The following is a 26,627-nucleotide window of genomic DNA, read 5'->3' on the forward strand; positions in this document are numbered from 1 at the left end:
GTGGCATCTCTCCCGGGGATGAAAAAACCACGCAGCGGTTAGATCTCAGGGCGCGTGAGGTACGACCGACACTGGGCCAAAGACAAGAAAGGGCAAAGTGAGTTGTGCTCGTTCCTTGAGGGATGAGGAGGTTTGAAGGTGACCTGAGGGTGGTTCAAGCCGCTCGGGGACGAAGCAGGGCTGGTGAACTGGCTGCATTTTGGAGTTCAGCAGCAAAGCTCTCGCTGCGGCGGCCTCAGCACCCGCAGAACAGCCCGGGGACTCCTCACGGGAAGAGGTGCAGGCCTATTCGTATAGATCATAAGTTGCCTGGGGAAAGAAGAGCCGGGTGCCGATGGCGGCCCCTGAGGACAAGTTCACTTCGTGCCCAAACGCACTCGCTTGTGCCGGTGTGTGCTGTGGGACAGCCCAGGGGACAGGGAGCCTTGGGGTGGCTGAGGACGCCGCGGGGCAAGGAGACAGCTTCGCTTTGGGAAGGCGCTTGAGGAAAACACCCAGGAAGCGGGGGGCGCGGAGCTTCCCCCCTCACCGCGCGCTGCCCTGTGGGGCCGCCCCGCTGCCGGCGAGCACTGCTCGCCGCTCCCGCCCGCGTACCGCCCGCCCCGCACCCTGCGCGCTAACCACAGGCTTTACCCCAGCGCCGGCCGGCCGGCCTGCGTGACGCGCGCGGCGCCGAGCTTTCCCATTGGCTAGCGGCCCTGCGGGCGCGCCGACGCGCCGTCCGGGCGGTTCCGACGGGCGGCTGCGGCCTCGAGCGGGGCGGCGGGATGTCGGGGCCGAACGGGGAGCCGCACGTGCCGGTGGGCGGCGCCGGCGGCAACGACGACGACGACGACGACGGGGAGAGCTTCGGGGAGGAAGGTGCGTGGGAGCGGCCCGGGACAGTGCCGCTCTGCCCGGCTGCCGCCCCCGAGCCGGCGGCCCCGCTGGCGCTGGGTGGCCTGGCCTGGCCTGGCCCCGCGGGTCTGCTGGCGCGGGTGGCAGCGCCCGGGTGTTCCCAGATGTTCCGCTGCGAGCGGTGCCCGACGCCACGGGTGCGTCCGCTGCGCGGCGGCGGGGGGCGAGGGGCTGCGGGGCGGACGCGTCTTGGGATGATTCCCGGCCAGCCACGGGGCGCTGAGCTCCTGCGTGCTGCCTGCGGGGAATTGTTTTTTGGTTTTCTTGTGAAAAGGTTATTCTGGACTTTTGCTGGTGTACGGGGCGCAGATGACCAAGGAGAAAGAGAATGTTCAGACTTTGAAACCGCGGGACAGATCATGTGGGCAGATCTGGGAGAAGTAGTCGTGGGTGGAAAAAGTGAATTTAATGCAATTAGCTTGGAAAATTCCACTTTTGGGCATTTTTACATGGGTATGAAATTTCTGATACTGTCCTAACCAGTCAGAAAAAGCCAATGGAGGAAGTGAGATAACAGCAGAACTGTAATGTGTGCATACGGGTCATTCTTATAATTGGAAATCTTTCCAGGAATAAGCACTTTGCTACTCTTCTCTTGAAAATGGTGAAGAGTTGGGTTATGCTGTTTCCCGAAACACCATTCGGTTTCCCCATGTGACCTGCGCAGGTGAATCTCGCAGTTGTGGCTGTGATCCACCTGCAGCGACAGGAGGATCATTTCTGCGCTGAAATACCCCAAGAGCGTTCACTGCTTTGCACCATCACAGCAATTTGTGTTTCAAACTTTTTGAAGAGCTAACAGACATGTTGGACGCGATGCAGAAAGTCACTATATCTGATCTACATCGAGTCTCTGCATTAAGTTGTTCTGCCTGTGATTAGCTGGGGCTTTGTGTGCAGTAGCTGGTCATAAAGGTCTGTAGCTATTTCCTGGTTTTGTGGAGCTGAAGCTGTGGATCACTTCCTTGATCTCAAATGGGAAACCTTATTTTTGGCAACTGTTCTTGTAAGAATGCAGACGAGTAAACAATGCGATTGCCATACTCCTGGTCAACATTTTCATTAGGGGATGTGGTTAAGTTTCCACAAAAATACACCAAGCCTGCAGCTAACAGAAGACAATCAAATAAAATGTTTTTACAGCTTATTTTAAAATTGTTATTTTTTTTTTCACTTCCCAAAGCTGCACAATTTATATAGCCTTCGCTTGAGCTCTAGGCACTGAGAACAGTTAGGCTCCTGCTGTGATTACAGACTTCTTGCCAAGCTGATGAATAATGTTACTTGTCAGACGTAGTTACCGTATCTGCTTGGGATCTGCTCACCATTTAATTGGACTGCGGTACATCAAATACTAGGTTGAAGTTAAGAGCTCTAACTCATGGACATTTAGGTATCACATACCTTGAAACAGGGTGATAACTGCCGCCTTTTTGGAAAGAATGTGTCTGTGGGATTGATTTTTAAATGCAAGGACACAGCAGTGCTCTTGCTCATAATGCCAGCTCTGCATATACCCGCGAGGCCAAATTTTTGTAAACAAGCTTAAATGCACCATATGCAATTCTCCAAAGAATTAAAGGCTGCAACACTGCTGTGAATGGCTCCAAAGTAGTATAAGAAAAGGACAATTTTTTTAATAATGAAACTTCTCCTTAGCTATTAAGAGTGCAAATGACTGCAATATTTAAATAGTCACAGTCCTTTTAAAGCTGCCAGTAATGGCAGCGCCTGGACCTGGTGTGCTGGGGGCTCTGGGCACCCTGCCTACAAAAGTGCCAAGGAGGCAGCCAAGAGGGGCAAAGTTGGGCTTGTGAGGCTGGGGGATTTCAGCATGGCTCGACCCTCATCCACAGGACAAGGGTGCCCAGAGCACATCCTCATCCTCCTCACTTTCTCTATATGCTCCGTTAGCTCAGAGCAGCGCTGCAGCCAGGCACTGCGTGTGTCACGCTTGGCTCCGACGCTCCCCCAGCTGCTCAGAGGAGCTGGTGGAGAAGAGCCAGCCCCAGCCGGTGACGTGTGGGCTTGTCCCACCCACGCAGGCATCTTTCCCTATCCTGCAGCCCATGATCCTCACAAATGTCAGCCCACGGGTCGCAGCTCACCGCCTGCCCCGCTGCACTTGCTCAGCCCGCACGGCTTCAGAAAGGAACATAGGACTCGCTCTGCCTGGGGTCTCGTGTAACTGCCTGGGGTTCCCGAGTAACTTGTCAACAGAGGTTTATCTTGCCTGCTTTTTCAGTCTGGTTTTTTGTTATTCTTCAGGATTGTGTGAATATTGCTTGGAGCAGTCCAAAAGCAAGTGTTTCATCACAGTAGCACAGCTATCTTCATCTGATTAACAGTGCTAATACGCATCGCTGTGAAATGCCATTGTACTGAGGCTAACACCTCTGCACTTGAAACAAATACCGTGAATAAGAAACTGTACCTAGAGGACCAACTGTCAGGATCATCCAAAATGAGTTTGGTTTTAATCTGAAGTACCCAAAGCCTTAATGGTGCATGAAAATCCTGCAGTTGAACTCGGTGCCCCACATTTAACTTCCCTTTGGAAATAATGGTGCCACTACCAGCACCTTTGGGCTCATCCCTGCTCCTGCCACAGCAATGGCTGTGAACCCAGCCAGGCCCTTGTGAAGCACATCCACAAATAATTCACAGAATGTAGTAAACACTTTGGCATGCTGTCAAAATGCCTGCACCATCAGGAAAGATGATCCCCAAGGCAGCTAAAAAGGCCAGCTTGTCCTTGGAGTTTATTTGGTGCTGTTGCGACGTGGATTGCTGCGCGCTAGCACTCGGCCTGTGGTCAGCTATTTATGTACGAGATCAAAGGCTGTCAGATATGCACAGAACGGGCGTGGACTGCCCACAGGTACCTTGCCTTAGATCTTGTTAACGCTCCTCCAGCTTCCCATTGGTCTCGTTTGATCAGGAACACAACACATGCAGGATTCAGTTGCATTTTACTTCACGCACCCAGTGGCAGATAAAGCACAGCCAAAATGCTGTGGGCATGTTTTGCAACAGCTCTCACTGCCTTCACTGACTGCAGTGACAATATACTTACGTTGTTCAGTCTCTCATTTCCCTTCCTTTTAGAATATGCAGCAATAAACTCCATGCTGGACCAGATCAACTCCTGCTTGGATCACCTGGAGGAGAAGAATGATTATCTACACGCCTGCTTGAAAGAACTGCTGGAGTCCAACCGCCAGACCCGCCTGGAGTTCCAGCAGCAGAGCGAGCAGCAGAACACGGAAGCTGATGTGCAGGGATCACAGCCTCCTGTCTAGTGTGCTGGCCACAAACTCTCAGTTGAAACTGCTAAAGGGACATTTACCGGTCACCAATTTAACGTAAAACTTGAATAGAAGAGGTACCTCGTGCCTGTTACTTGTTCCTTCCTGTGGTTGTGTCCTGCCATTCACCTACATGTCCTGTTTTTCTTTAGCTGTGTGATAGGTGCAGAAGCAGACAGGTGGATGTAGGAGAGTTGTTCTTTTTGCTGCCCAACATGAGCCTGGCACTGACACTTGGTTAAAGCTGGTTGTAGGAAACCTGATTCCATGCAGGTTGTTTGCAAGCAGGCCCTCTTCACAAAGAGGAAAAATGATCTCTGCTCTTTTGCACTGTTAAATCCAAGCAAGGAGTGTTATGGCTCTAGCCTCTTCCCTCAAAAACCACACTAGGCAGGGGCTGTCCTGTCTCCAAGCTTGCCCCTAGGTGTAACTCTGGTGACAGACTTTGAGAGGGGGGCCCTAGGCCAGCTCCTGCCTTGAAACTACAGCTTCCCCATTATTCACATTAACTGTGATGTAAGAAATATTGGCAGATGGTCCCAGATCACTGGCCTCTTGACAACCTTCCAAGACAAGCTACCAGAGTGATGTTTTTGACTTATAATTGGAAGCTGCCTAACTCCTTAAGCTGCCATTAAGGACTAAGGCTTTAGAGAGAGGCAGAGCAGCGTGGTTAGCCCCCACCACAGCATTAGCTACACAGAGCAAACAGACAGGGGCCTGCCTCCTGTGAGCAGAGCCCTCCCTGTACATTTTGACAAGAGCGTGCATGAGCATTCTGGTCTGAAACCTTGTGATCTTGTCAGGATGGCCTGGGGCCAGCACTGTGAAGCAAGTGGGCATGTTTTGTTCTGTTACTGTTACTACATGTTCTGTGGGCATGTTACTGTTCTACATCTGTAGAGTTAAAGGAGTTTTTTTGAAAGTTAAAGAAGTTATTTATAAGAAATCTGTTTTATTAAAATCAGTTTGAAACAAGATTTGTTCCTGAGAGTCTCCACTATGGGAACAGACCGTATTAAGCCTTGTAGTATTAACAAAGGACCAAGATACACATTCTTGCCTAGCTTAGGACACAGTGCTTGTCCAAGAGTGTGCATCTTTGAAAGGAAACTGTTCTGAGGAGCAGAATGGGGCACACAGTCTCCCAAGAGATAAACTTTTCCTCTGCCTGGAAAGGAAACGAGGGGAACTACAAAGAATTCTTAATGACAAATAAGTCTGTGTCCATCTACTTCACGAACTTTGTCCCCTGTGGAAATCACATTACCGTCTTCTTTCAAGTTCAACAATCCAAGCCTCAGTCTTCCACATATTTGCTGTATCCCAACTGTACAAGTAAGAACCAACACCATCCTGTATTAGACACACTAAAGCCAGGCTTATTTTATTCTTAAAATAAAAACAGCAGTAAAGTTGAAGGTTTTTGCTCTATTAAAAGACTCCGAAAATAAACATTTCCAGCAAATATCCTATGTAAAGGGCTCTCCCTTTAAGGCCACTCTATCTGGGTTTGCGCCTAGTAGAGCGTCTGCACCCAGCAGAGGTAAGACTGGCTGTCTCACCTTTGGCTAGGGAAGAAGGCTCTGCCACTGCCTCCTGGCCTGTGTTTGCTGCCTCATTCTGTCCTAAACCCCCTCCATTCCCTGGATCCTGGCAGTCGTCTGTGCCTTCCCTTCGCCTGGCTGCATTGGCTTCCTCCTCCTTAGACACAGCGTGTCCCAACAACTCCCCTACGGTGCGGTTCTCTTCAGGGAGTGGGCAATCGGCACTAGTAGTAGTGGACTTGCTCTCTTCCTGTAGATTTTCTTCTTCTACAACTATGATTCCACATACATCGTCAGTCATGCTGGCTAGGCTTTTGCCCTCTGCTACAGAGGTGGCCAGCTCACCCTTACCCTCCGGAGACCTTGAAGCTTGTCCTTGCAGGGCTGACAGCTCTGTACCCTCCTTGTCTATCCCATGATCATCATTCATCTTCTTGCTGGTATCTGCTGTTGTAGCAGGAGGTTGTTTCAGATCATCCAGCAATTGGGAGCTGGAGCCCTGGGAATGCAAAGGAGCCTCGGGGTAGGCAGCTGTGGCACGATGCCTCGCTGCCTTGTATCTCTGCAAATACAAACAAACCAATGTGAGAGACAAGCCCAGCTCAGCTACTGTCACTGCAGCAAGTAGCAGCTGGTCCAGGAAAACCTGTACAAAAACAGTGGTAAGCGGCAGCTAGAATCTGCAGGGGCACAACTTGTCTCGGCAGCTCTCCTGGCCTGGCTGCTGAGGCTTTCAAGCAGAGAAGGGTCAGCTCCTGTGAGGAAAAGTGGTGATATTAAAAATTGAAGTCCCTCTCACATGACTTAATGCTGAGCGAGTGCATGGCAGACCTGTGGCTCCTGAGACAAAAATCAAGTTTTGGCAACTGTTAATCTCAGTCAGACTCAGGACTTTGTAGATGTAACAGTGCAAGTGACAGCTCTTGCTTCAGCTACTGCCAGGACATAACTCTGGACATGTACCCTGTATACATGAGGTTATGCACTGCCCTCAGCTACAGAGATGTGACTTAATGTTTATCAGTGAAAGCAAGACTTAAGTTGAAAGCTTAAGATTTTTCACTCTGCTGATACAATCTGTGCAGCCAGTGAAACTGTTGACAGGAACACTAAGATATCAAGAATATCTTCTTGTTACAAGGTACTGAGGTTCTCTACAGAATAAAGGTAAGCATATAATCAATAAAATGACTCATTTGCACAAGCTATCATGAACAACCAGTAGCGGTCTGTAAAGAGATTAAAATGGCTACTAGCCATTTCCAAGACTGGATTTCAGAAAAACAACTCTGTATAGCTATCTAACATGCAGTAGGAATCTGGTCTTCAAGAGCCAGACAGAGCATGAACTAAAGGAATAAAATAAAGCTCCCTCTTTTCCTCTCCACAATCAAGTCACTTTCAGCTTTCTGCTAAAGGGTCCCTTGAACTGGCACTAGCGTTAGACCTGACAATTTAAGGAAACTATTTTGAGAGCACTGGCTTTCACCACTGCCTTAAGCAGTGCTGCTGTAGTCTGCAATGTGGAATTACAGCACATCAGACGGGCAGCTTTACATTGTAATTCAGTTTATCATTGCAGGCTTGCTCTTTCCCTGTCCTCAAATAATGGGATAGGCGCAGTATCATAACACACTGGAACTAGATCAGTGGAGTCATAATGTTGTACCCAAACTAAACCAGGAGCAAGCATGCCGATTTGTTTTCAGAGTGATGCTGTGAACTGCCTCACCAGCAGACAATTCTCTGCTTTGAAACCCTCTGCTGAGCTACTCTGATGAGAGTACCCCAGAAACTGGCAATGATTTAACTCAAACTGTGACAACCCCAAGGCACCTAGGCAGCCAAGAATAATAGTTATCTGCCTGCAGATATTTAAGACTGGACTTCTGTCATAAATAATCCCTCCAGGTCACTCTGGCATCCATTTGAAGAGTGTCTGATTTCAGCTTTAAGTGGGCCAAAAGGGAGGCATACACACTGCTGCCGCAGTTTCACTCTAAGCTGATCTAAACTGAGCCAGGAAAACTGCAAGGCTGATTCCTTCATTCCTGAAATGACTAGCTGCAGGAGTGGGAGAGGATGAGCAACCATGAAGAACAGCTGTGGTTGTCTTCTGCTACTTGCTGTTCCAAATCCACTGCTCTAAGTGCTGGCTTCTGCAGCACCCCACCCCTTTCTGGAGGCCGTGACAGTTGACTAAGAATAGTTAGCCTATCTGAAGGCTAGCAGAAAAACACTAAGTTTTTGGTTTGTTGTTTTTTTTTTTTTTAAACACTAACAAAAGCTGGATACATCTGTGCTAGGGAAGCACAGCGGCTTTTGCTGGAGCAGGTTTTGGGTGCAGCCAGAGGACAAAGTCAGTGTGGGAGCCTCCCTCCTTGCCAGGGTCAGGGAATACCGCTCTCCTGCACAAGCAGGGCCCAGGCAGTGGTCACGGGAGAGGGCAGAGACAGTGCAAGCCCTGCGTACCCACCACAAGCTACTAATCCAGGCCCCTCACCCCCTGCCAAGTCAACAAGGACAGAACGATGGAGGCAGATTCCAGGCCAGCCCAGTAGGAAAAGCTTCTAGATACAAAAGCAGCAAGGGGTAATACGGCTTCGTTAGGTGGAGCCAGTAAAGCAAAGGAACAGCATCAGTTGGCAGAGCTTTGTGCTAAGGAGTTTCTAGGAAAGGGTAGCAGACAGACAGACAGACTGACTTCCTGTTGCAGGCTGACCCTGGGGACCAAATGGACTCTCACCAGCTTGTAACTTCCATTGCATAAAGAGTCAGAAATCTGGGAATTCAATTACAAAGGTGAATACCTGATTTTACCAGGCCCCTTCATGGATGAATCACACCCAAAATTTTGACTAAAGGAGCTGTTCCTGCAGTATCGCATTAAAAGATGCGTATGTACCAGCTTTCTATAAAAGGAACAGCCTCCGTCTCTTGTTCTTTCCGCATCTTGACCCACCTGTAATCTGTCTAACAGAGAAGAGGCCTAGACTGAACGACAGACTCCACAGGTTCAGCAAACAGAGCAGACACTCTGAGGAAGATTTCCAGCCAGAAATGGGCAACAAGATGACAGCAGCAGTAGCTGGGAAGCAGGACTGGACTGGTTGTAGATCTACAGGGGTGATGGGAGACAAACACAGAGCACACCAGGAGAAAGCTATGGCACAATGGACACCAAAGATGATGGAAATGAACTGAAGACAAGACAGCTAACGTGGTGGATTTGCTGAAGAGACACGCACGGGGGTAACAAATGCCAGGCCATGCAATCGCCAAAGGGTCTAACCTGAAAGTTCTCAAAATGCATCAGGGACTTGCAGTGTGCGAGCCGGGCAGCAGAGTCGCTATGGTAGAATTTGTGACACAGCCTGCAGAGGTAACCTGCGACGGGGACCAGAAAATCCAGGCCTGCGAAACGGGAGGGGAAGGGAAATCACAGATCACATTGAATGGAACTCAAATAATGAAAGCATGTTAAAAGGGAAGGGGAGGGCAGGGAGAAAAAGAAAAGTGGAAAGCTTTGCTTCTGTTAATCAGGGATTTGCAAGATGACTTGCTGAATATCTCATCTTACCATGGAATGGCTGTGTGGTTGATATTCAGAGAGAAATCTGGCTGCCAGAGCAAAGAAACTACACAGAGCATTAAGGGGGAAAAAAAGGGAAGAAAGAATACAATGGAAAACTACAGAGAACATATGATCTAATGTAATGGGATCAAACCAAGCAGAAGACAGCAGGCGCGCAAGAGGAACACGCAGAGAACATTCACGGCATGAATCATTATTCCATCTGCCACACGATAGTGGAAGGTTACAGCGATATGGAAGATTGGTGTAAACAGAGCTCTCCTTGGGCACAAAACAGCCTCTGCAGAGCTGCCCTCCTCACAACACGAGTGGCCGTTAGAGTTTGGAAGTCAGAATCGCTTACAGGGTGGGGACCAGAGATAGCCATCTGGAGGCAACACTGCCCACCAGTCCAGCCACATGTCTGAATAACTGCTAGGTAGAGCGTGGGGGTTCAGAAGCAGAGGAAACATGCATGGTTTGGGCTCTGGCAGAGAGCTCGATACTGTCAGTACTGCTCAGTATCTCCATACAAGCTGCATTTCTGTTGGAAAGCATTCTAATCAATATGCTTTCAGGCTCCATCTTTCCAGAGCATCCCTCGTTTGCTACCTACTTTCTTCAGCACTCCTGCCCCACTGATTTCATTTCCTACCTTAGTAAGGTATCTGGCTCTCATTCTTTCTTCTTCAAAGCAAAAGGCAGCTGACAAACATCAATACATCCTTATGTTTTATCACACAGTAATAAAGCAATGTTTGGCTCTTTCTCCAGGCAGCAGTGACCTGCACCATTCCGATGCAGATGCTGAGCACTATGGCCCAAGAACACATTACAGCAGTAGGTAGAGACCATCCTCTCTTACAGATACAGCACGTGGCCAGAGAAGGCTCTGTAGGCCTTTGTGCTTAACTCTGCTTGCTTACCATAGGCTGTGTCTGGACAATACTTCTCGCTTCCTTCGTAATCCTCCAAAGATACTTCCTTCAGCCCAGTCTGGAAACCAAAAGAACATTAGTGCCTACTGTATCTATGCCAATTCCCTTCCTGGGCTCTTACACTTTTCTGGTAAGCTTGGGAGCAAAACAGAGGATTCACATACCAGAGATAGAGTTGCACAGCATCTGGTTAGGGCCTGATACAAAACCCAATGTCAGGAGGCCAATTCATTACAAGGGTTAAAAATGCCCCTTGTACTCCAAGCCTGAAGTAGCTTAGCCATGTACCTCCTCCTTGGTAACTGCTCTCTACTGGGAAGAGGATATTTATCAAGATAAACCTCCACACATATGTTTGCTATGAGACCAAGCTACTGCTGGGCTATTCAAAGAGACTATGTCAATGTCTTTGTCAGAAATTCTTTCCCTTGAAAAAATGTTTTTCTCCTTCTTATGCTCTTCAACAACAAGGTAATGTTTGAAGACACCAGTAGGAGCTGTACAGCACAGCAGAAACACCCTCCTGCATCCCACACGTAGTGCCTGATTCTCTTTAGCGTCGTCCTGTGCTCTGGAAGAACCCCAGAGCCCTCCTGCTGTAAGCTGCAAGGTTGACTGGACTCTTGAAACCCTGAGCTCAACCAGTCAAGACCAACTAAGTCACACGAGCCCACAGCAGAATCTCAGATCATTCCTTCTCCTTTTGCATGGCATACCTGCTTGGCAGCAGAATCCTCATTCTCTATGAGCACTACATCAAGGTCTTCCTCCTCACCAGCTCCCCCCTCCTCCTCCTCCTCTTCATCATCATCATCTTCAAAACAGCCAACAGCATCCACTGTGATCAACTCCTCCGAATCTTCTGGGCTACCCAACTCCTTCTCTCCTAGCCTCACCTGTCAGGTACAGAAAACAAAGATCAGATCAACTTTGCACTCTCCATTTAACCAAGGAAGACCCCAGACTCTGAACAGACTGCATCTGATGAGTAGAAGGGACTGCAAGAGAGGCACAAAGCTATCTTGCTTCTAGACACATCTAACTCCTTGTCCCTTTTTCACTCCATTTCTTTATGCTCTAACAACTGAAGTCCAGCAAAAGATGAAAACTAAAACAGAGTTGGAAGAACTGCATGTCCTCCTTTCATGCCTACAATATAGTCAGGGAAGCAGAAAGTTAACCTGCTCCATAGTGTAGCTGCCTCCAGTCCTCCGCAGCTCTCCACTCAGGCAGTATTACCTCTTTGACTTTCTGTTTGTGCTCAGGGGACTTCATATGCTCCACGAACTTGCGAGGGGTCTTGAAGTGGCGGCTGCAGACAGTGCAGAAAGGACGAAGCGAGCGTTTGGCCAGCTAAGGAAAGAGTGACAATTCAGTAAGTCACAAGAGGCACCACCACTTTGGAAGAATGCAGATAAATCTTGAGTGAAACAAAGTCACAGCCCTGCATCTAAAACAGGGAGACCCCAAAGAGAGTCTTCTTTACAGCATAAAGGACTCTCTAGCTCTTATCTGCCAAAAAGATGGAAAACACGCAGAGCAAAACAAATGTGGCTTATAAAAGGTGTTCTGGCACTTCTCCCCTAGGAGCCAATAAATATGATGGCTTGCCTAAATTTTAGCTTGAAAATTTACAGGCTGCCCACCAATCCCTCCTTTCAATTGATTAGGTGAGTACGATAGGCCACATTTATTGAGAAAAGTCAAGAATTATAAACTAGAAGTGCTTCAGACCATACCGACATAGCATGACAACTGGAAGTTCTAACAGTGCCAGTGTTCAGAGGCAGCAGGTAGCATGGCAGTGCCCTTAGACAGTGAGGATGCTACTGGCAGAATTTTATGTGCATCTCTCCACTCCAATCACTTTTCCTTTGCTGCTTGGGGAGCAGGAGATGCTAGACACTTCCATTCAATCCCCACAAAAGGTCAGTGCAAAGATTAAATCCATGCTACGGTTGTTACCTTGTGTTCTTGGGTCCTGCGATGTTTGATTAGATCCCCTGTGAAGTGTATCTGACAAGTGTTACACCATCGCTGCTGGGTCTCTCTGAAGTGACAATGGATATATCTGTAAGTCACACCTTTTTACATTCTCCATGGAATACTGCAGTTTGCAATCTATTCTCGGCATTGTTTTCCCCAGCATTCCTATCTTTACAGGCTCGGATGTATCTTCTCCCCTTCCCAGCCATTTATATGTGTTGCTTTAGCTCATGCTGACAGAAAGGCACCAGTTAAAACAAGTCTCCGACCTGATCTGCTATATTAAAAACTACACAGCAGGTCAAAGTCAACACTGGTATCCTTCAGGAGGAAGAAAGCTGCCTGAAGGAGATCAAGGCCCCTGAAACCAGAGGGATTTTGTACCTTACCTAGAACACAGGGGTACCCTGGTGCACTGAGGAATTTTAGAACCCACGTAGGTCCACATTCAGATTGTGTTTTGTAGCGCAGACCAACACTCACCCATCTTTCTCTGCCAGCACCTTCTGCTCCTTCACCATGGGCAGTAGTGAAACAAAACAAACATTGCTCATGTGCTGAATCTCCCCAAGTCGCTGCTGGTGCTGAACTCCAGCCATGTGGGACTGGAAATTCTGAGAGAGAGGTTAGGAGAAAAATCCATTTAAATGTATTCAAAATACAGAAAATAACAGGTATGAGCTATGCTTTCCCTTCTCTTGACTGCTGTTTAACAATGAAATGGTATAAAAGCTTAAGAGCATGGCTGCCGGTGGATCCACCCACATTCGCTCTCTAGCAGGTTGCTTGCCAGCTCCTCAGGAGAGGTTTACTTTATCTGCATGTTTGTCACCATTTTTTATGTTCCTTGTTCCCGAAGCATGAGCCCTTGCTAACAAGTCTCCTGCTGCACCTCCCCATGGCAGCTGGCCATCTAATTCACTTCTCTTGACCACCCATATCCCAGTCAGACCTGCAGGATTTTTACCTGCTGACTGCAGCAGTTGGTCTTGCAGATATAACAGTAGAATTTAAGGACTGATTCAGGGCTTGGATCAGCTGTGCCCACCTCGCAGGTCCAGTGCCCTGGTTTCAGAGCTGTTGTACTGATAGCTCTGCTCTCACTGCTTTGCTGGATAGTCACTTTCAGTGAACCTCCAGAGCTCAACACCTGCCAAAAGAAGGAGTCAAGTCCAATCTCTCAGTAGAAGACACTAAAAATTACACCCACATTTTGTACGTGATCTAAGCTCTCTACCCCTTAAGAAAATGCATTTAAGCTTGAATCCACAGGAAGCTGATCAGAAAGACTCTCATACACACTCCTTCTCACAACGCTGCTAAATCAGCCATCCCTGTGTACAGATGGTTGTTTCTACAGTCTCTGTAGACACTGTACGATCTAGTCTCTGGAGACTGGAGCAACAAACAATGTGTTGGTAAGAGGGACACGATCAGCTCGTGTTTCTCTACTGCAGAACTAAAGACAACTCAGCACCACACCTGATGGAGTAAGGAACTCAAACAACAGCAGGATGATACATTCGATCACATCAACAAATGTCTCCAATTATGGAAGACTATCAAGTCTGATTCACACCATGGGTTAAATCTTTGTCTGCTTACAGATTTACACAGCATAAGATCCTGGTTTAACATCTAGCATGTGGGCAAGGTATTTAAGGCAAAAGACCGTCAGGTTGCTGGCTTCACCTGTGTCTCATTTTTCCAAGCTGCCTTTCAAAAGCACAGACTCCCACTATCTGCTCATACCTGCTGTGATGCCAAGTGCCACAGCAGCTGCATCTTTACTACCATGACCTGAATTTTTTCACATCTGCTCTTCAGCAACATAAAGGATGTATTTAGCTATGGCTCTCAATACATATATTTTTCAGTGGCTCTTTCCATTCAACTTTCCATCTTTCTAGATGAATACTGAAATCTTAACAAACCCCAGCAACCACAAACAGCCAGCAGTAGGTAAGGTACAGGCTAGCAGAGGTACAAAAGCAGCAAGTCAGAGCAGACTGCGCACTAATTGCAGACATATTATGCCTTATTGCCAGGGACAACAGCTTACAGCAGGAGACAGAGCTCCAGACGTGGGTGCCATCTGGTTCCCAGTGGCAACGAGCTTCTCTGGGATGGAGGGGGAGGTTGTATGTTCTGCACCACCCCAGCCTGCATGGAGTGGTGTCTACTCACCTCAGGAGCCTTTGGTTCCTCAGAGAATTTCCTCTCTTTAGGGAGATCTTCAGCTGTGTACTCCTTTGCATTGTCTGTACCTAGGAAGAGAGAGTCCTTTTAGCTGCCTTAAATCAAAATAGCAATGACAGAAAAAACAAATCAGCAGGTGAACTCGGGGAGCGTTCCTCACAGTGCTGTTGGCCATAAGCCCAGTTCACAAACCTTTCTCCAAAGAAATCCTTATTAAAGAGGGAAACTTCCCATCATTTGCATTTGGTAGGTAACAGGTTTTAGGGGACTATGTTTGGATTTGGTTCCTCGATTTCTCCTCCTTTCCCCATCCTGTATGACTGGAGGAAGGACATTTCTGATGAGACCCACAGGTTCTACAGATGCGGATCTACAGGTGCAGTTCCAGCAAGGAGTGCCCTAAAAGTGCAAATCACGGTGCCCAGCAACTCACCATCAGCTCGGACATGGGTGCTTGACTCTCCTGTTTCCTTGCCGTCTGTGGCATCCTCTAATGCAGACTCCTCGGTCACACTTCAAGGATATCAAGAAAATAACCTTATTTGCCATGTTACAAAGAGATTCAGAAGACATACGAAGGCACAGGTTGGGGTCTAAGCTACCACACTCTCCACTAAACCCCCAAATCAATAAGCTACTGGAAGTGGTATTTCAGGCAAGGATTCAGCAGAAATAAATAAAAACAATGAAGAGAGGGCATTCTAGAATAGATTCAGAAATAGCAGCCCAATAATCTGGACAAGAAGGTCACAACTGATTTTTTGGATCACTGTCCTCTCCTGCAAAAGGCCTGCAGGGAAATAAGTTCATACAGGAAATATTCTTAAATAAGAGCTCTGAGAGCTCACTCCTGTCTTGACTGGTCACCTGCAGGGAAACTGCAATACCCGGACAGTACTCCAGGCTGCTCTGTGCATGAGGAACAGAGACCTGTCAGAACTGAAGGGGTTCTCAATGGTATCTTACAGGGATTTCATCATCACTGCCTGCTCTATTTGTCACAGTTGTGTTTCGTTCCAGAGTCCCTACAGTTCTGCTTGTGGGGGAAGTGGAGCTGTACAAGACACAAATCAAAAGGACTTTGCTTTGGTTTATTTGGTACTGCTGATCTGCTAAGGAGAAAAAACATCCTGAGGGGACTGCTGAGAATGAACAGCTGACTTCCAGAGGGCACAAAGGGTACTTTACAATGTCTTTCTCCATCCCCCATTTTTCCATCAGGGATAACACTTTTCACCATGGCTTGAATGTCTTCTCTCTCAGGCCAGCTCAATATCCCACCCTGGTGTCCTTCTGCCAACAGGGAGCAGCACATTCTGCACAAGCAAGAACGCAGACTGTGCAGGTACTGCATCCAGTGATCCAAACACACACCCCCTGCATAATTTATCAGATTGATAAGTGATAATGTAACTGGGTTACATGGCTATAAATATGCAGCAGGGTTTGGGCAGTGCAAACATGGAGAAAACAAGAGTGGCTGGCATTATTTGTCAAGTGCTGCCAGCAGGCTCAACACTATACCACACACAGATGGTGACAGCACTCCAGGGTAAGGGTTTGCAGTCTAAACTGCAAATCTAAGGAGCAATCTAAGGGAGCAAAAGCCATCACAAGCATGATCTAAGGAGGAAATGGTATTATATGGATACTTGTCAGGCCATGCTAGAAGTGGGTGTTCAAGGAGGATTTGAAGATGATGAGTGCTTTCTGCACTGGAATGAGGATGTTGTTCCAGGCATACAGATGGTACATAGGAGAAAAGGCAGAAGTGGGAAAAACCTGAAACGAAGAAGGAGGCTGATATTCCTGGCCAAAGGGAAATGGAACAATGAAGCACCAAAAAAAAGTTTGTGAGATGGATGGGGGAATGCCCTTCTCATCTGTGAAGGACAATATGAGAACAGTAAACTATTTTTTTCCAAAGATCCATCATCTGTTCATCGGAAGTAAACAGAAACACTTTAAAAAAAAGCTAAGGATTGATCTATTCTAAGTAAATACCAGCCATAATATATGCATCAAATCTGGCAGTCCCCAACTACTGCTTAGGAGAGTATTTTCCTAATAGCAGGCTTGCTGTAGTGAGATCTGTCACTTCTCAGACTTGATTCTTTTTTCAGTGTATGTAACAGGACTTTGATTAATACCCTACTGAATATTAATGTAATTAAAATTAAATTAGCTTTGGCAAACAGATTAACAAAGCATACACTCAAATGCATTTGACTTAGCTTTAATTGAATTTATTCACTTTCTTGCTAATCAGAGTCTGTAATTCATGATAGTCCCTGCTCACATATTATTTATCACTCTTTAATGTTTTACATGATCAAGGTAATATCTGAACATCAAAATAATCCTGGAATATTCTCCCTAAAGCTAGCCATTAATCTCTAATCTACAGATGGGAAACAGAGAGGTGAAGAAACTTGTCCGAAACCATGCGGTGAATTGTTAACAGGGAAGATAAGAGGACCCAGGAGTCCTGACTCATAGTCATTAACATATGTTGGAGAATTCTCAAATCAATGCCTCCAGAAATCTGTATTCACTCCCTCCTCTTCTCCCTCTGCACCAGCTAACAGCGACAGTTCGGGGAGAGGTACGACACGGTACAGATGGCACCAGAAGCTGTGATGTGCCTTCCCACTAGATGGCAATACAGCCTTGTCTGTTCCTTCCTGCACCCAGGGAGGCAGGGAGTGCCAAGACGGGCCTGCCATGGCCAGCATGCCTGCACGCTGCGCATCCCTTGCGGATAACAGGATTGCCTTTGTCTATTTTTACCCAACAGACAGGGGTACTGGCAAGACAATCTTTGCAGAAGGGATACAGAACTCAACACTCATGGATACAGGCTTGGATACTAGGGAGTATTGATTCCCTTCCCTTTCTCATTCCTCAAAATAAACTACCCTCTCCTACACCTACTCTAACCTAACATATTCCAAGGCTTTCCCTCTCTGCTGATACACGGCTGCTCATTTCCCTTTTTGACATTTAGTGAAAATCAGAGACATATATCAGAATAGAAAATAACCTCTCTGCTTCTTAATCCTGCCAGGAGAACACATGAGCAAACTCCACTTTGTTGCATGTTTACACGAGCTGCATCTCTTATTTTTCATTCCCATAGCTGGATCACCCATAGCAGAGACCCTACAACGCCCTGGATCTCAGCAAGCATCATGAGATTTTCCAAATTATCCATGAACATCTGAAATACCTCCTATGTCCTAGACATCAGGCCAGTACAGTACAGCCCTAACTATTAGAAAATAAAATTAGACAATAATTCTAAACCCAGTAACTATATCAATACTCCATTCAAAAATACCTCTTCAGTCTTTTCGCTGCAGGCTCCGTGTTCAACACAGATTCTGTTGGAGTTCTTGGCTCTGTAGGAACACAGAAGGAGATCTCCTTAGCAAAGCAGCCCATCCCACCTTGAGCATGTTCCCTAACTGAATGGCCAATGCCAATAAAGCTCTGTTAGAGCAAATAATACTATACACTTGCTTATTCTGAATTTGAGAATTGTAGTGACAAGGTTAGACAATGACCTAAGAGATTCGAGTTTTATTGCAGATGTCACTGTATGAGGTGTCATCCAGAAGAAATCTATGTTTATGTCTACTAAGTGGGTCTTAGTCCTGTGTCTAGGTGACAAGAGCCCAGATCATACGAACACTAATATAAGCCAAGGTGGCATATCTACCTGCCAGCAACCATTTAATCAGGTAATTTTCCCCACTGCATATACACCGGTCACAGCCTCATCGTATGCCTGCATTTTTAGATGAGGCACTCTTCAGTCAGAAATAACATTCCCACTCTGTATTGTATCTGACACTGTTAAGAGACTCGGTGCCAGCAGTTTCTGTTCTGACAACTGGAGTACAAGTGCTCTTTCAAGTCTTTTCCTTAGCATGTTGATTGCAACTGGTTCTGCTTCATGTGTTTGATTCCATGAGACGCTGAGTTCAGCATGGGTAAGGCAATGTGGAAGCTTTAATTTCAAACCAGTTTTATTTCCCCCCTCCCCCATCTTAAATGGGGCTCACTGTCAAAGTGACTTCTGAGAGGCTTCCATGCAAGAGATATGGAGCTAGCTTATAAAAACCAAAAATATCCAGGAAAAAAGGATATATGAAGCACATAGCAGAGGGCTGTCACAGGCAGTTTAAGTATTTACAATTAGAGAGAAATGTAGCTGATTAAGACTAAAGGAACCTCCAGTCTTTGCTGCAGGAATAGCAAACAGAAATTCATCATGTCTACAAGCATTTGTTTCATTACAGGCTCCCCCTTACCTGTGGATGGCGAGGAGTTGTTCTGCTCTGACCCTGCTTGCACCCCCTCTGGGATTTCCATTTTCTCATCACCTTGTGTCTGAGATGAAGAACCAGGATCTAGTTCCCGCTTCCTGTCAGGGACCCTCTGGAAGTCCTGTAATGGGCAGAGAGTCACTGTCTCTCTGCCCATTGCAGAGAGGACCAAAACTCTCAGTCCTTCCTCAAACCCAACACACTGCCCAAAGCACCAGACTTTTACTGTGGGGCAGGAACAGGAATTCCAGCACACGGTAATGGAAAGGAATAGATGGTTTATAACGGACTGTCTTGCTTCAGGCAAGTTTACATGGTTAAACAGAGCGATGCACTTTAATTCCACAGGCAGCCCATGACATTTCTCCAGTGCTTTAAGCAGCAGTTGTAGGAGAGCCCGCTGCTTGCAGAGAGTAGGATCATTTTAGAGGGACTCTGGCAAGAGGTGCATAGGCAGGAAAAAAGAATAGTCCCAAATAATCCTCCTTCCTTTCGACTCTGGAGAAAGGACAGTCCAAGAGTGGAAGCCTACCTTATCCAGCACATCTTTTTGACAGAATGGGACCAAATATGCAAAAGCTAATCTAAGAGGAGGGAAGTACCCGTCAATTAATCCAAGCACCATTTCCAGGATACCAAAGAGGTCTTAATGGTGGAAAGTGAGAAAGGTTTTTACAAAAAAAAAAAGTAGATTTTACAAAATCCACAAGAACAAATATAATCCTGATCTTAAAAAAAAGGGAAAACATCCCAGAGAAGCACAGTGACACATCCATGGTAGGAGCAAGTCGTTTGGGAACAACAAACTGGTTTGGAAGGCTAATGGAGCAGAACTCTGGCCTCTGTGAAGAGCAAAGCGCTCAGCCAGGATTTCTTCTATTGTAATTACTTTGAAGCTGGTACTTCTAAAGGCTCCTTTTATATCTTAGGTTTAAACAGTTCTGCTATGAGGCATTCTCTTTCTCGGGCAAGAAGTGACAAGAAACCTTTGCATCATAAATGTAAATATGGACCACAAGAACCTTATGGATGAACTTATTTCTGCATTTCTGTCAGCAGCATAGCACAAAATGTAGTTTTCATTGTAAGGCTCTCTCCTTTCTCTTTTGTTCTCCACCTACAATACAGTCAACTGCTGCAAGTGCAAACCAAGCACAAAGCTCCTGAACAGTTGGAAACTACAAGCCCACCTTGCGAAAGGTCCGGTTCTGCCGCTGGAAGGGAAGGCTGGGGAAGCCCAGTCGAGTGGGCTTTAACGAGACCCCAACAGGTGGTGGCCCCAGGAGGGAATGTCTTGTAGCCTGAGGGAAAAACTGCTGCAGTGCTGGCGCTGTCATGTTAAATCCACGCAGGTTTCCTATAAATGCAAACACACAGCATATCACCACCCTGCAGGGTGCAAAGGAGAGAGAAAATCTTCCACCTGTACAAGCAGCAGGAAGAGGGGAAGAGCTCCTCCACACAAGACCCTGTGCTTTACTGGGCACTGTATGAGTGCTCTATATTCCACCCTCTTCAGTCCACACAGAACAGAATTTGATGTGATAGCAACTATTACTATGTATCAGGCTATTTAATTATAATTGTCACTGCAGGCTAAGATCATTAGAGCAATTACTTGATCTGAGCACACTAGCGCTTGTGTTTGCAACAAACAAGGTCTCGTTTTACAGAAATTCTCTGTAAAAAAGGAAAATTCATCCCACATTCACACAGCTGGCAGCTCACACCATAGTATGGATGCTGTTTAACACAGGCCAACAACAGCATTTCATTTAAAACAACACTGGACTTTTCAAACAAGAGATTTCACAGTCCTCTCTGCCACCTGGTTATCATGCAACCTCAACATGTCAACCTAAACTCCGATACTTGAGACTCTGCCATTTCTAATTATAATGCTCTGCTTTCTGAACAGTTCTTTTCAGCATCCACAGACTATTAACTAAGTCTCAACAATTTCTTACGAAGGCAGTCCTTGCTATCCCCTTTTCAGAGGTAAGGGAATGGAAGTGCCCAGATGCCTTAGCTACACCCTCAGAAGCTGTCCACCATTCTGGGAACCTGGACTCGTATTGCGATTTTTTATTTCTCACGTGAATTAATGCATACTCTGGCTTTTTAGAAGCTGCCAAAACAGGGCAGAGAAGTTTGGAGACAGGCACTCAAAATCTGAAAAAACAAGCTACACTGTTTAAAGCCTGCAACACAATAGGAAGTACTCGTCCGTGTGGTCTTCAAAATTAATCTAATCTCTTATTACTTACCATAAATAATCTCTTACTGTAAAAAGACATAGCTGTATTAAAAAAAAAAGAATCTATAAAGCAAGAAATCATCTCCTGCTCTTGGTTTAGTACCTTTAAAGAACCGCACATCTATATCAACCTGAAGTATTTATTTTTTCCTATTCCCACTGCTGAAGCCACATACAGTCACTTACAGCCACATACAGTCAATTACAGTCACTTACAGCCACATACAGTCAATTAATTATTTATGCTGATGTTTCCCAGGTACAGAAATACTACAGCACCAGATATTCTTACATGTAACCCAAACCTGAATGGCCAAAAAAATCCAGATGCCTAAAAAGGGCCACACTGAATGTACGCGACCATACTGCACGTTGCCTGTGGCTCGCTGATGTAGATTATTGAAAAAGAAGTCACAACTCAACTCAGCAGGTAGAGGTGAAAAGAAGAGGAACAATGCTAAGTCAAAGTGCATATAGAGTGTTCGTTAACATACCTTATCCTGCTCTCGTATCTAATTTGCCTCAAGTCCTTGGCACGCTATTTAAATACAACTTCTCAATAAGAGATTTTGCTTTAGGGAAAAGATCAGCCCACGCTAACATCAAACATATCTGAAAGGAGTATGGCTGACTAGAGTGGAGTCAGACTTTTTTCCTGACACAAATATATACACCACTCTTCAGAACGTGGCTTGTCCTTTTTCACTGCCAGTTTCCCTACAACCTGAGAGAGATCTGTAGAGAGCCACTGGAGTCACTAGAGAGCCCTCTCGTTAAATGGGCAAGAGAGAACAAAAGAAGAGTTAATGACATGCAGAATAAATCTATTGTCTTCACATCTGGGCATGATTCACAGGCAAGATAAAAATTACAGGCATTAATCTAAACTAGGCACTTTAAAACTATCCCAGGTACTGATTTTCTGTGTTGAAAAGAGCTGTCAGGTTAAGACACGAGCAAAAATAAAAACATAGCTTTATTCCTAATATTTTTATGTCAGCAATGCTATTATTAAGGCAGCTTCATAAATTTGTTTTGAAAACATCACATCTTGCAAAAAAATCCACTTGTGGAAACACAGTGACGGAAGAACAGTGATATTATCCACCACACAAATGACAGTCATTTCAGGGAATTGAAATTTCACAAGACAATTGAAACCCAAACCATTTTTCACCACAATATACTTCATTTGTTTGTACCGCACTAAGTTTGGCCAAAGACAAGTGTCTACGGCAAACAAGATTAGCGTATATGTAAGACAATGAAACAAATTGTTTTAACCTTACAACCAAGAAAGACAAACAAATAATAAAAATCTAAGTATTTTATCTAAATGTATTGATGGAAGAATACTCTCTCCACCAAGTCTAAGAGGGAAGGCACATATTTAGTATCTAACCTGATACCTTCTAGTGCTACTCCCGGTTGTGAACAGTTGGGCACACGGGATTTTCAACAACTGAAGAACCTCTGTGTTGTGGACTACGGACAAATTTGAAGAGGAAAAAAAAAAGAAAAAAAAAAAAAGACAAATGGAACTGCCAAATACAAGGACTGTAATGGTTCAGCAAGAAATAGCCATACTATGGTTTCAGTCCATGAAGGATGATTAAATAACTCCAATAAGTAAGCGTCTCCCATAACGACAGTACCTTGCATCTGCTGCATGAGTAAGGCCCGCTGAAGCATAGGATTGGCATTGAGCAGTGATGGTTGATTTGTTGCCCGTAAGCTCAGCATCTGTTGCTGTTGCGGTGGTGGCAAACCCCTGGAAAAGAAGGCATTAATCATAAGAACCCAATAAAAACTGTACCCTTCAATTCCAGGGACCTAACAAGTAGTATAAAACGGAGGAGCAAAGAACAGCTGAAATGCTGATATACATGCATGAAAAGATACCATACACCAGCACTGTATCCTCTTTCTTCCACTCTCCTGGAATTTCCAAAGCTGACAGATTGTCTATCAAGGAATTTGAGGTCAGAGAGAACTCCTTAGCACCAAGCCCACATAAAGCCTGTCAAGCAGCATAAAAAAAGCCCAGGAGCTGACTGCAGTTCTACAGAATTATGCAGCACTTGTCAGTAGAAACGAGCGATCTAGATCAGCAGCTACGTTTAACACAACAACAAAAAGTAGTTCTAAAAAACAGGGAGTTTTCTCAGTAACTTAAAGCACATTTTCCAAAATCGATGCCTCACACATGGAGCCAGACAGGCCATAACTGTAAATGGTGCCCCCTAACTGCAAGAACCGGATGGAAAAATAAAGCACGGCCTTCATCTTTAAAACACGAGGAGGAAGAAGCGAGCAGAGAAGGACTCTCCAGTCCTAAGGAGGGTGGAGCAGACGTGAGAGAAAAGTCTGAAGAAACTGGCAGGCACTTCTTCAGGCGATTGCAAGGTCAGGCCCACCTCTAAGCACGACTGCTGACACAGCTATATCTGTTAGGGCTGTAAAGAGGTACAAACATGGATCAAAATATCCACGCTGACAAAACAAAACAACCCTCTTAACAGCACTTACAGCAGTTCATCTTCACGTTTGCTGCTCTAGATTGTTCCAGTCTCAGAGCTGAGATATTTATACCAGAAAAATCATACTTTTAAAGGTGTAAGATGCATCCATGCTATCTTGCAGTCAGTTTCATACCGGCGTTTTAAGGGCAGCTTTGTTTATAGTACAAGACTTATGAAAATGGTAAAAAAGATTTAGAAAGATTTGTATTTCTAGCAGAACAGAAAGATTTCTGTTCTGTTCTCCCACATTTACCTCAGACACATATGCCTTATAAGGATAAAGGAATTATTATAATGTATTAAATAAGGAATTAACTTTCTTCTTAAATTCACATCCCTTTGCTTTGAATTTCCAGAGGCTTAACAGACAACAGTAACTGCATATAAATGCATCATTTCCGAGAATTTGTGTTAGTTCTACAAATCTCAGCTCATCAGGGACAACTGCTCCTAAGACCGTTATTTTATCTCTTGCATTTTTTAGGAAAACCCCGGCTATTTGCCTTTTTATTTCTGGCAGATGTCATTTGTCTCTTAACACACAGAACATGATTTTCTCCACACCCCCCCGCCCCACAGCGCTCAGTCACATCCTCAGTGCCAGTGCCGCTGCAGAAATAAGTTCGATAATCCCACCCAGGCCAGGAGATCCAGCCAGAGAAAGAAAATAAATAAATAAGTGAAGTTCAGTAATAAAATAAAGTGTGTGTCTCTATTTAGGGCGGCTCAGTTAGGTGCGTATAAGCATTTCTGCGGGAGAAGGCGTTTTCCTCCGAGCCGCCTCCTCGCTGCCTCAGCCCGGGGCCCGCCCGGGCCCTCGCCCGCTGTGAGGGAGACGCTCGGCCCCGGAGCATCCCCTCCCACACGCTCTGCCCGGGGTCACCCTACGCGCCCTCGGGGACTCCGGGGCGGGAGCGCCCCAGCGAGCGCAGACGCATCTCCACAGCGCTGGAGGAAGAGTTCAACGGCCGCGGCAGCACCCGCAGCCCCCGACCCGCCCCGTCCTCCCTCCCCACAGCGGGGTGTGCCGCCCCACAGAGGCCCCCGCCCCACAGCCCTCCGCTCTCCCGCAGACATCGCCCCCCACACCCCCCGTCCTCCCCAGCCGCCCCTCGAGGCCTCCAGCTCCCCGGCTCTACCCCGATCAAGGCCTGCGCCCCCACGCCCCCGCCCGCCGGCCCCCGTCTCCCTTTGTCGCCTTCCCCGCCGGGGGAGGGCAGGCCCGCAACCAGACCCGCCGCGGCTTTCGCGGGGCGAGGAGGGACGGCGGGGAGGGAAGCGGAGGAGAGCGGTCCCCCGGGACAGGCCCGAGATCCCCGGCCTCGCGTAGCGGCGCTTACCGGCCTCCCTGCTGCGCCGGGGGGTGGTGGTGGTGCTGCTGCTGGAGGAGGTGCTGGAGCTGCAGCAGCTGCTGCTGGAACTGCTGCTGGTTGAACATGTCTGGGGAGCCCCGAGCGGGGCGAGCCTGAGACAAAACACGGGAGGGCGAGGGAGGCACCGGCTGCGGGGCTGGCGCGTATCAGCCCAGCAGCCATTGAGCAGGGGAGCCGCCGCCGCTGCCGCCCATTCATTCACTGAGCCGATCCCCCCCTTCCTCCTCCTCCTTCCCCCCGGGGTCATCGCAAGCAGCAGCCTGTGGAGGAGGTTTCCAAACTCCACCTCCCAAAACCCGCTCCCACCCTCCCCTACCAGCGGAGCCCGCAGCCTGCCCCGCTCCCCGCGGCGGGGCCGGACCGGACCGGGCGTCGCGGCCCCTTCCCTTCCCCGCCCCGCCGGCACTCACGGCGCATCCCGCAGCGTTCACCGCTCCCCGCCAGCCGCCTCCATCTTCCCGCCGGGGACAATAACCACCTGCCCGGCCCCGCTCCCCGGCCGAGCCCAGGCAGGAGGCAGCTCCTTCGGCAGGGCTGGAGGACCCGGCCGCCCCCGCAAGGCTCGGGATCAGCCCCGGAGCCTCCTCTCAGGTCGCCCCAGCTTGCAACACCTCCCTTTCTCATCCCCCGCACGGAAGCGGGGTCCCCTGTCCCCCGAGAGGGCTGGGAGGGGATGGACACCATCTGTGCAGGGGGAATGGAATAAACGGCTGAAGAGGGGGAGCAGATGGCATCCAACAGCGTGGCTTTTCTGCTCTTTGTTTTTTTTAAATAGTCCAGGGGAATCTTTGGTAACCATCTCTCGCCCAGGAGATGGAAAAAAACAACAGCCTCTGGCCATTCGCTGTGGTCACATCTTGGCAAGCCTGCCATGAGAACCTGGAAGAAAACAAACAGGGACTTTTGCAGTGTTACTCTGTGCTGTAGACCAAGATGACTTCTCTAGCAGGTCCTTTTTTTTTTTTTTTTTTTGGTGAGTTTGCAGCAAAACCTTTCCTGCAGCACCTGTTTTCTCTAAGTGAATTAATTTTAAGGGTGTTCAGTACACATGGCCTCTGTATGAAAAAATACTGAGACTGTGATTTCTTCTTATACTACACCTAGCAAGGGTAAAGATGCATTTCTGCTTTTTGCTATTCCAGAGAATCCATCCTGAAATAATTTACAGTCTTATTATTCATGCCAATAAAGACTACTTGATTCATTAAAGGCCTTGAAATTGATTTTTAGCTGAAAGTATTGTAAGCTGAACACAGTTACTGGTGATATACAGTTAGCATTAATATTTTTCAACACCGCAACATATGTTGATTTTTCCTTTGGGCCTTTTTATACCATTCTGATTTTACAATAATCAATTTGGAGATGACCATCCATATTAATCAATGACTGGCCATGTTAATGCCCAGAGTCCTTTATCCAGTCACAGCTGTCTGCACACAAAATGCTCTCCTGTTAAGCATTAAAGCTTAAGTATCATCCCAGGGAATACATACATGGAGCAGAAAACATACGTGGAGTCTTTTTCAAATCACTGTGCATCATTGATCTTTGCTCCTGTAATCATGCTATTACCACAGCTACCAGCCTGACTAGTTTGCAGTGGAGGGGGAGAGGGTTCATTTGATGATCCTACAAATGTCCATATATTAGCCAGACATGCAAAAGACAGAATTCAGCTTCTAAAAATAACCT

At 46.9% G+C, this 26,627-nt stretch overlaps 2 protein-coding genes across 4 annotated transcripts; one reads left to right on the plus strand and one right to left on the minus strand.

The window, feature by feature from the left end:
- Positions 1–697: 697 nt before the first annotated feature.
- Positions 698–5,185, plus strand: BBLN (bublin coiled coil protein). The gene is made up of 2 exons (XM_072883110.1): positions 698–861; positions 4,006–5,185. The coding sequence occupies exons 1-2, from the start codon at positions 768–770 to the stop codon at positions 4,197–4,199; spliced, it is 288 nt and encodes a 95-aa protein (XP_072739211.1). The 5' UTR covers positions 698–767; the 3' UTR covers positions 4,200–5,185.
- On the minus strand, positions 3,879–25,503 carry CIZ1 (CDKN1A interacting zinc finger protein 1). Of its 3 annotated transcripts, none has more exons than XM_072883108.1 (16): positions 24,900–25,178; positions 22,693–22,808; positions 19,971–20,137; positions 18,766–18,901; positions 17,790–17,850; positions 14,883–14,962; positions 14,438–14,517; positions 13,218–13,400; positions 12,734–12,864; positions 12,230–12,314; positions 11,504–11,617; positions 10,981–11,160; positions 10,253–10,322; positions 9,045–9,166; positions 6,104–6,314; positions 3,879–4,058 (listed from the first exon to the last, which is right to left on the minus strand). In XM_072883108.1, exons 1-16 carry the CDS (start codon positions 24,995–24,997, stop codon positions 4,039–4,041), a joined length of 1,854 nt encoding a protein of 617 aa, XP_072739209.1. In that variant the 5' UTR covers positions 24,998–25,178; the 3' UTR covers positions 3,879–4,038. The 3 variants fall into 3 exon arrangements, with proteins under 3 accessions (XP_072739209.1, XP_072739210.1, XP_072739208.1); XM_072883109.1 differs by lacking the exon at positions 3,879–4,058 and adding an exon at positions 25,343–25,503 and having other exon boundaries at positions 5,564–6,314; positions 24,900–25,024; XM_072883107.1 differs by lacking the exons at positions 3,879–4,058; positions 13,218–13,400 and having other exon boundaries at positions 5,565–6,314.
- Positions 25,504–26,627: the final 1,124 nt, after the last annotated feature.

This window comes from Ciconia boyciana, chromosome 18 (assembly GCF_034638445.1).
Source record: "Ciconia boyciana chromosome 18, ASM3463844v1, whole genome shotgun sequence".
Taxonomy (NCBI): Eukaryota; Metazoa; Chordata; class Aves; order Ciconiiformes; family Ciconiidae; genus Ciconia; species Ciconia boyciana.

Excerpts from the sequence above, each read along its gene's own strand:
- CIZ1 (XM_072883109.1), bottom strand. The coding sequence starts at position 24,997 with ATGTTCAACCAGCAGCAGTTCCAGCAGCAGCTGCTGCAGCTCCAGCAC. Across the intron at positions 11,161-11,503 it reads ACAAACAGAAAGTCAAAGAG|GTGAGGCTAGGAGAGAAGGA; the intron begins GTAATACTGCCT and ends TGTACCTGACAG. Across the intron at positions 6,315-9,044 it reads TGCATTTTGAGAACTTTCAG|AGATACAAGGCAGCGAGGCA; the intron begins GTTAGACCCTTT and ends TTGTATTTGCAG.
- BBLN (XM_072883110.1), top strand. The coding sequence starts at position 768 with ATGTCGGGGCCGAACGGGGAGCCGCACGTGCCGGTGGGCGGCGCCGGC. Across the intron at positions 862-4,005 it reads GGAGAGCTTCGGGGAGGAAG|AATATGCAGCAATAAACTCC; the intron begins GTGCGTGGGAGC and ends CCTTCCTTTTAG.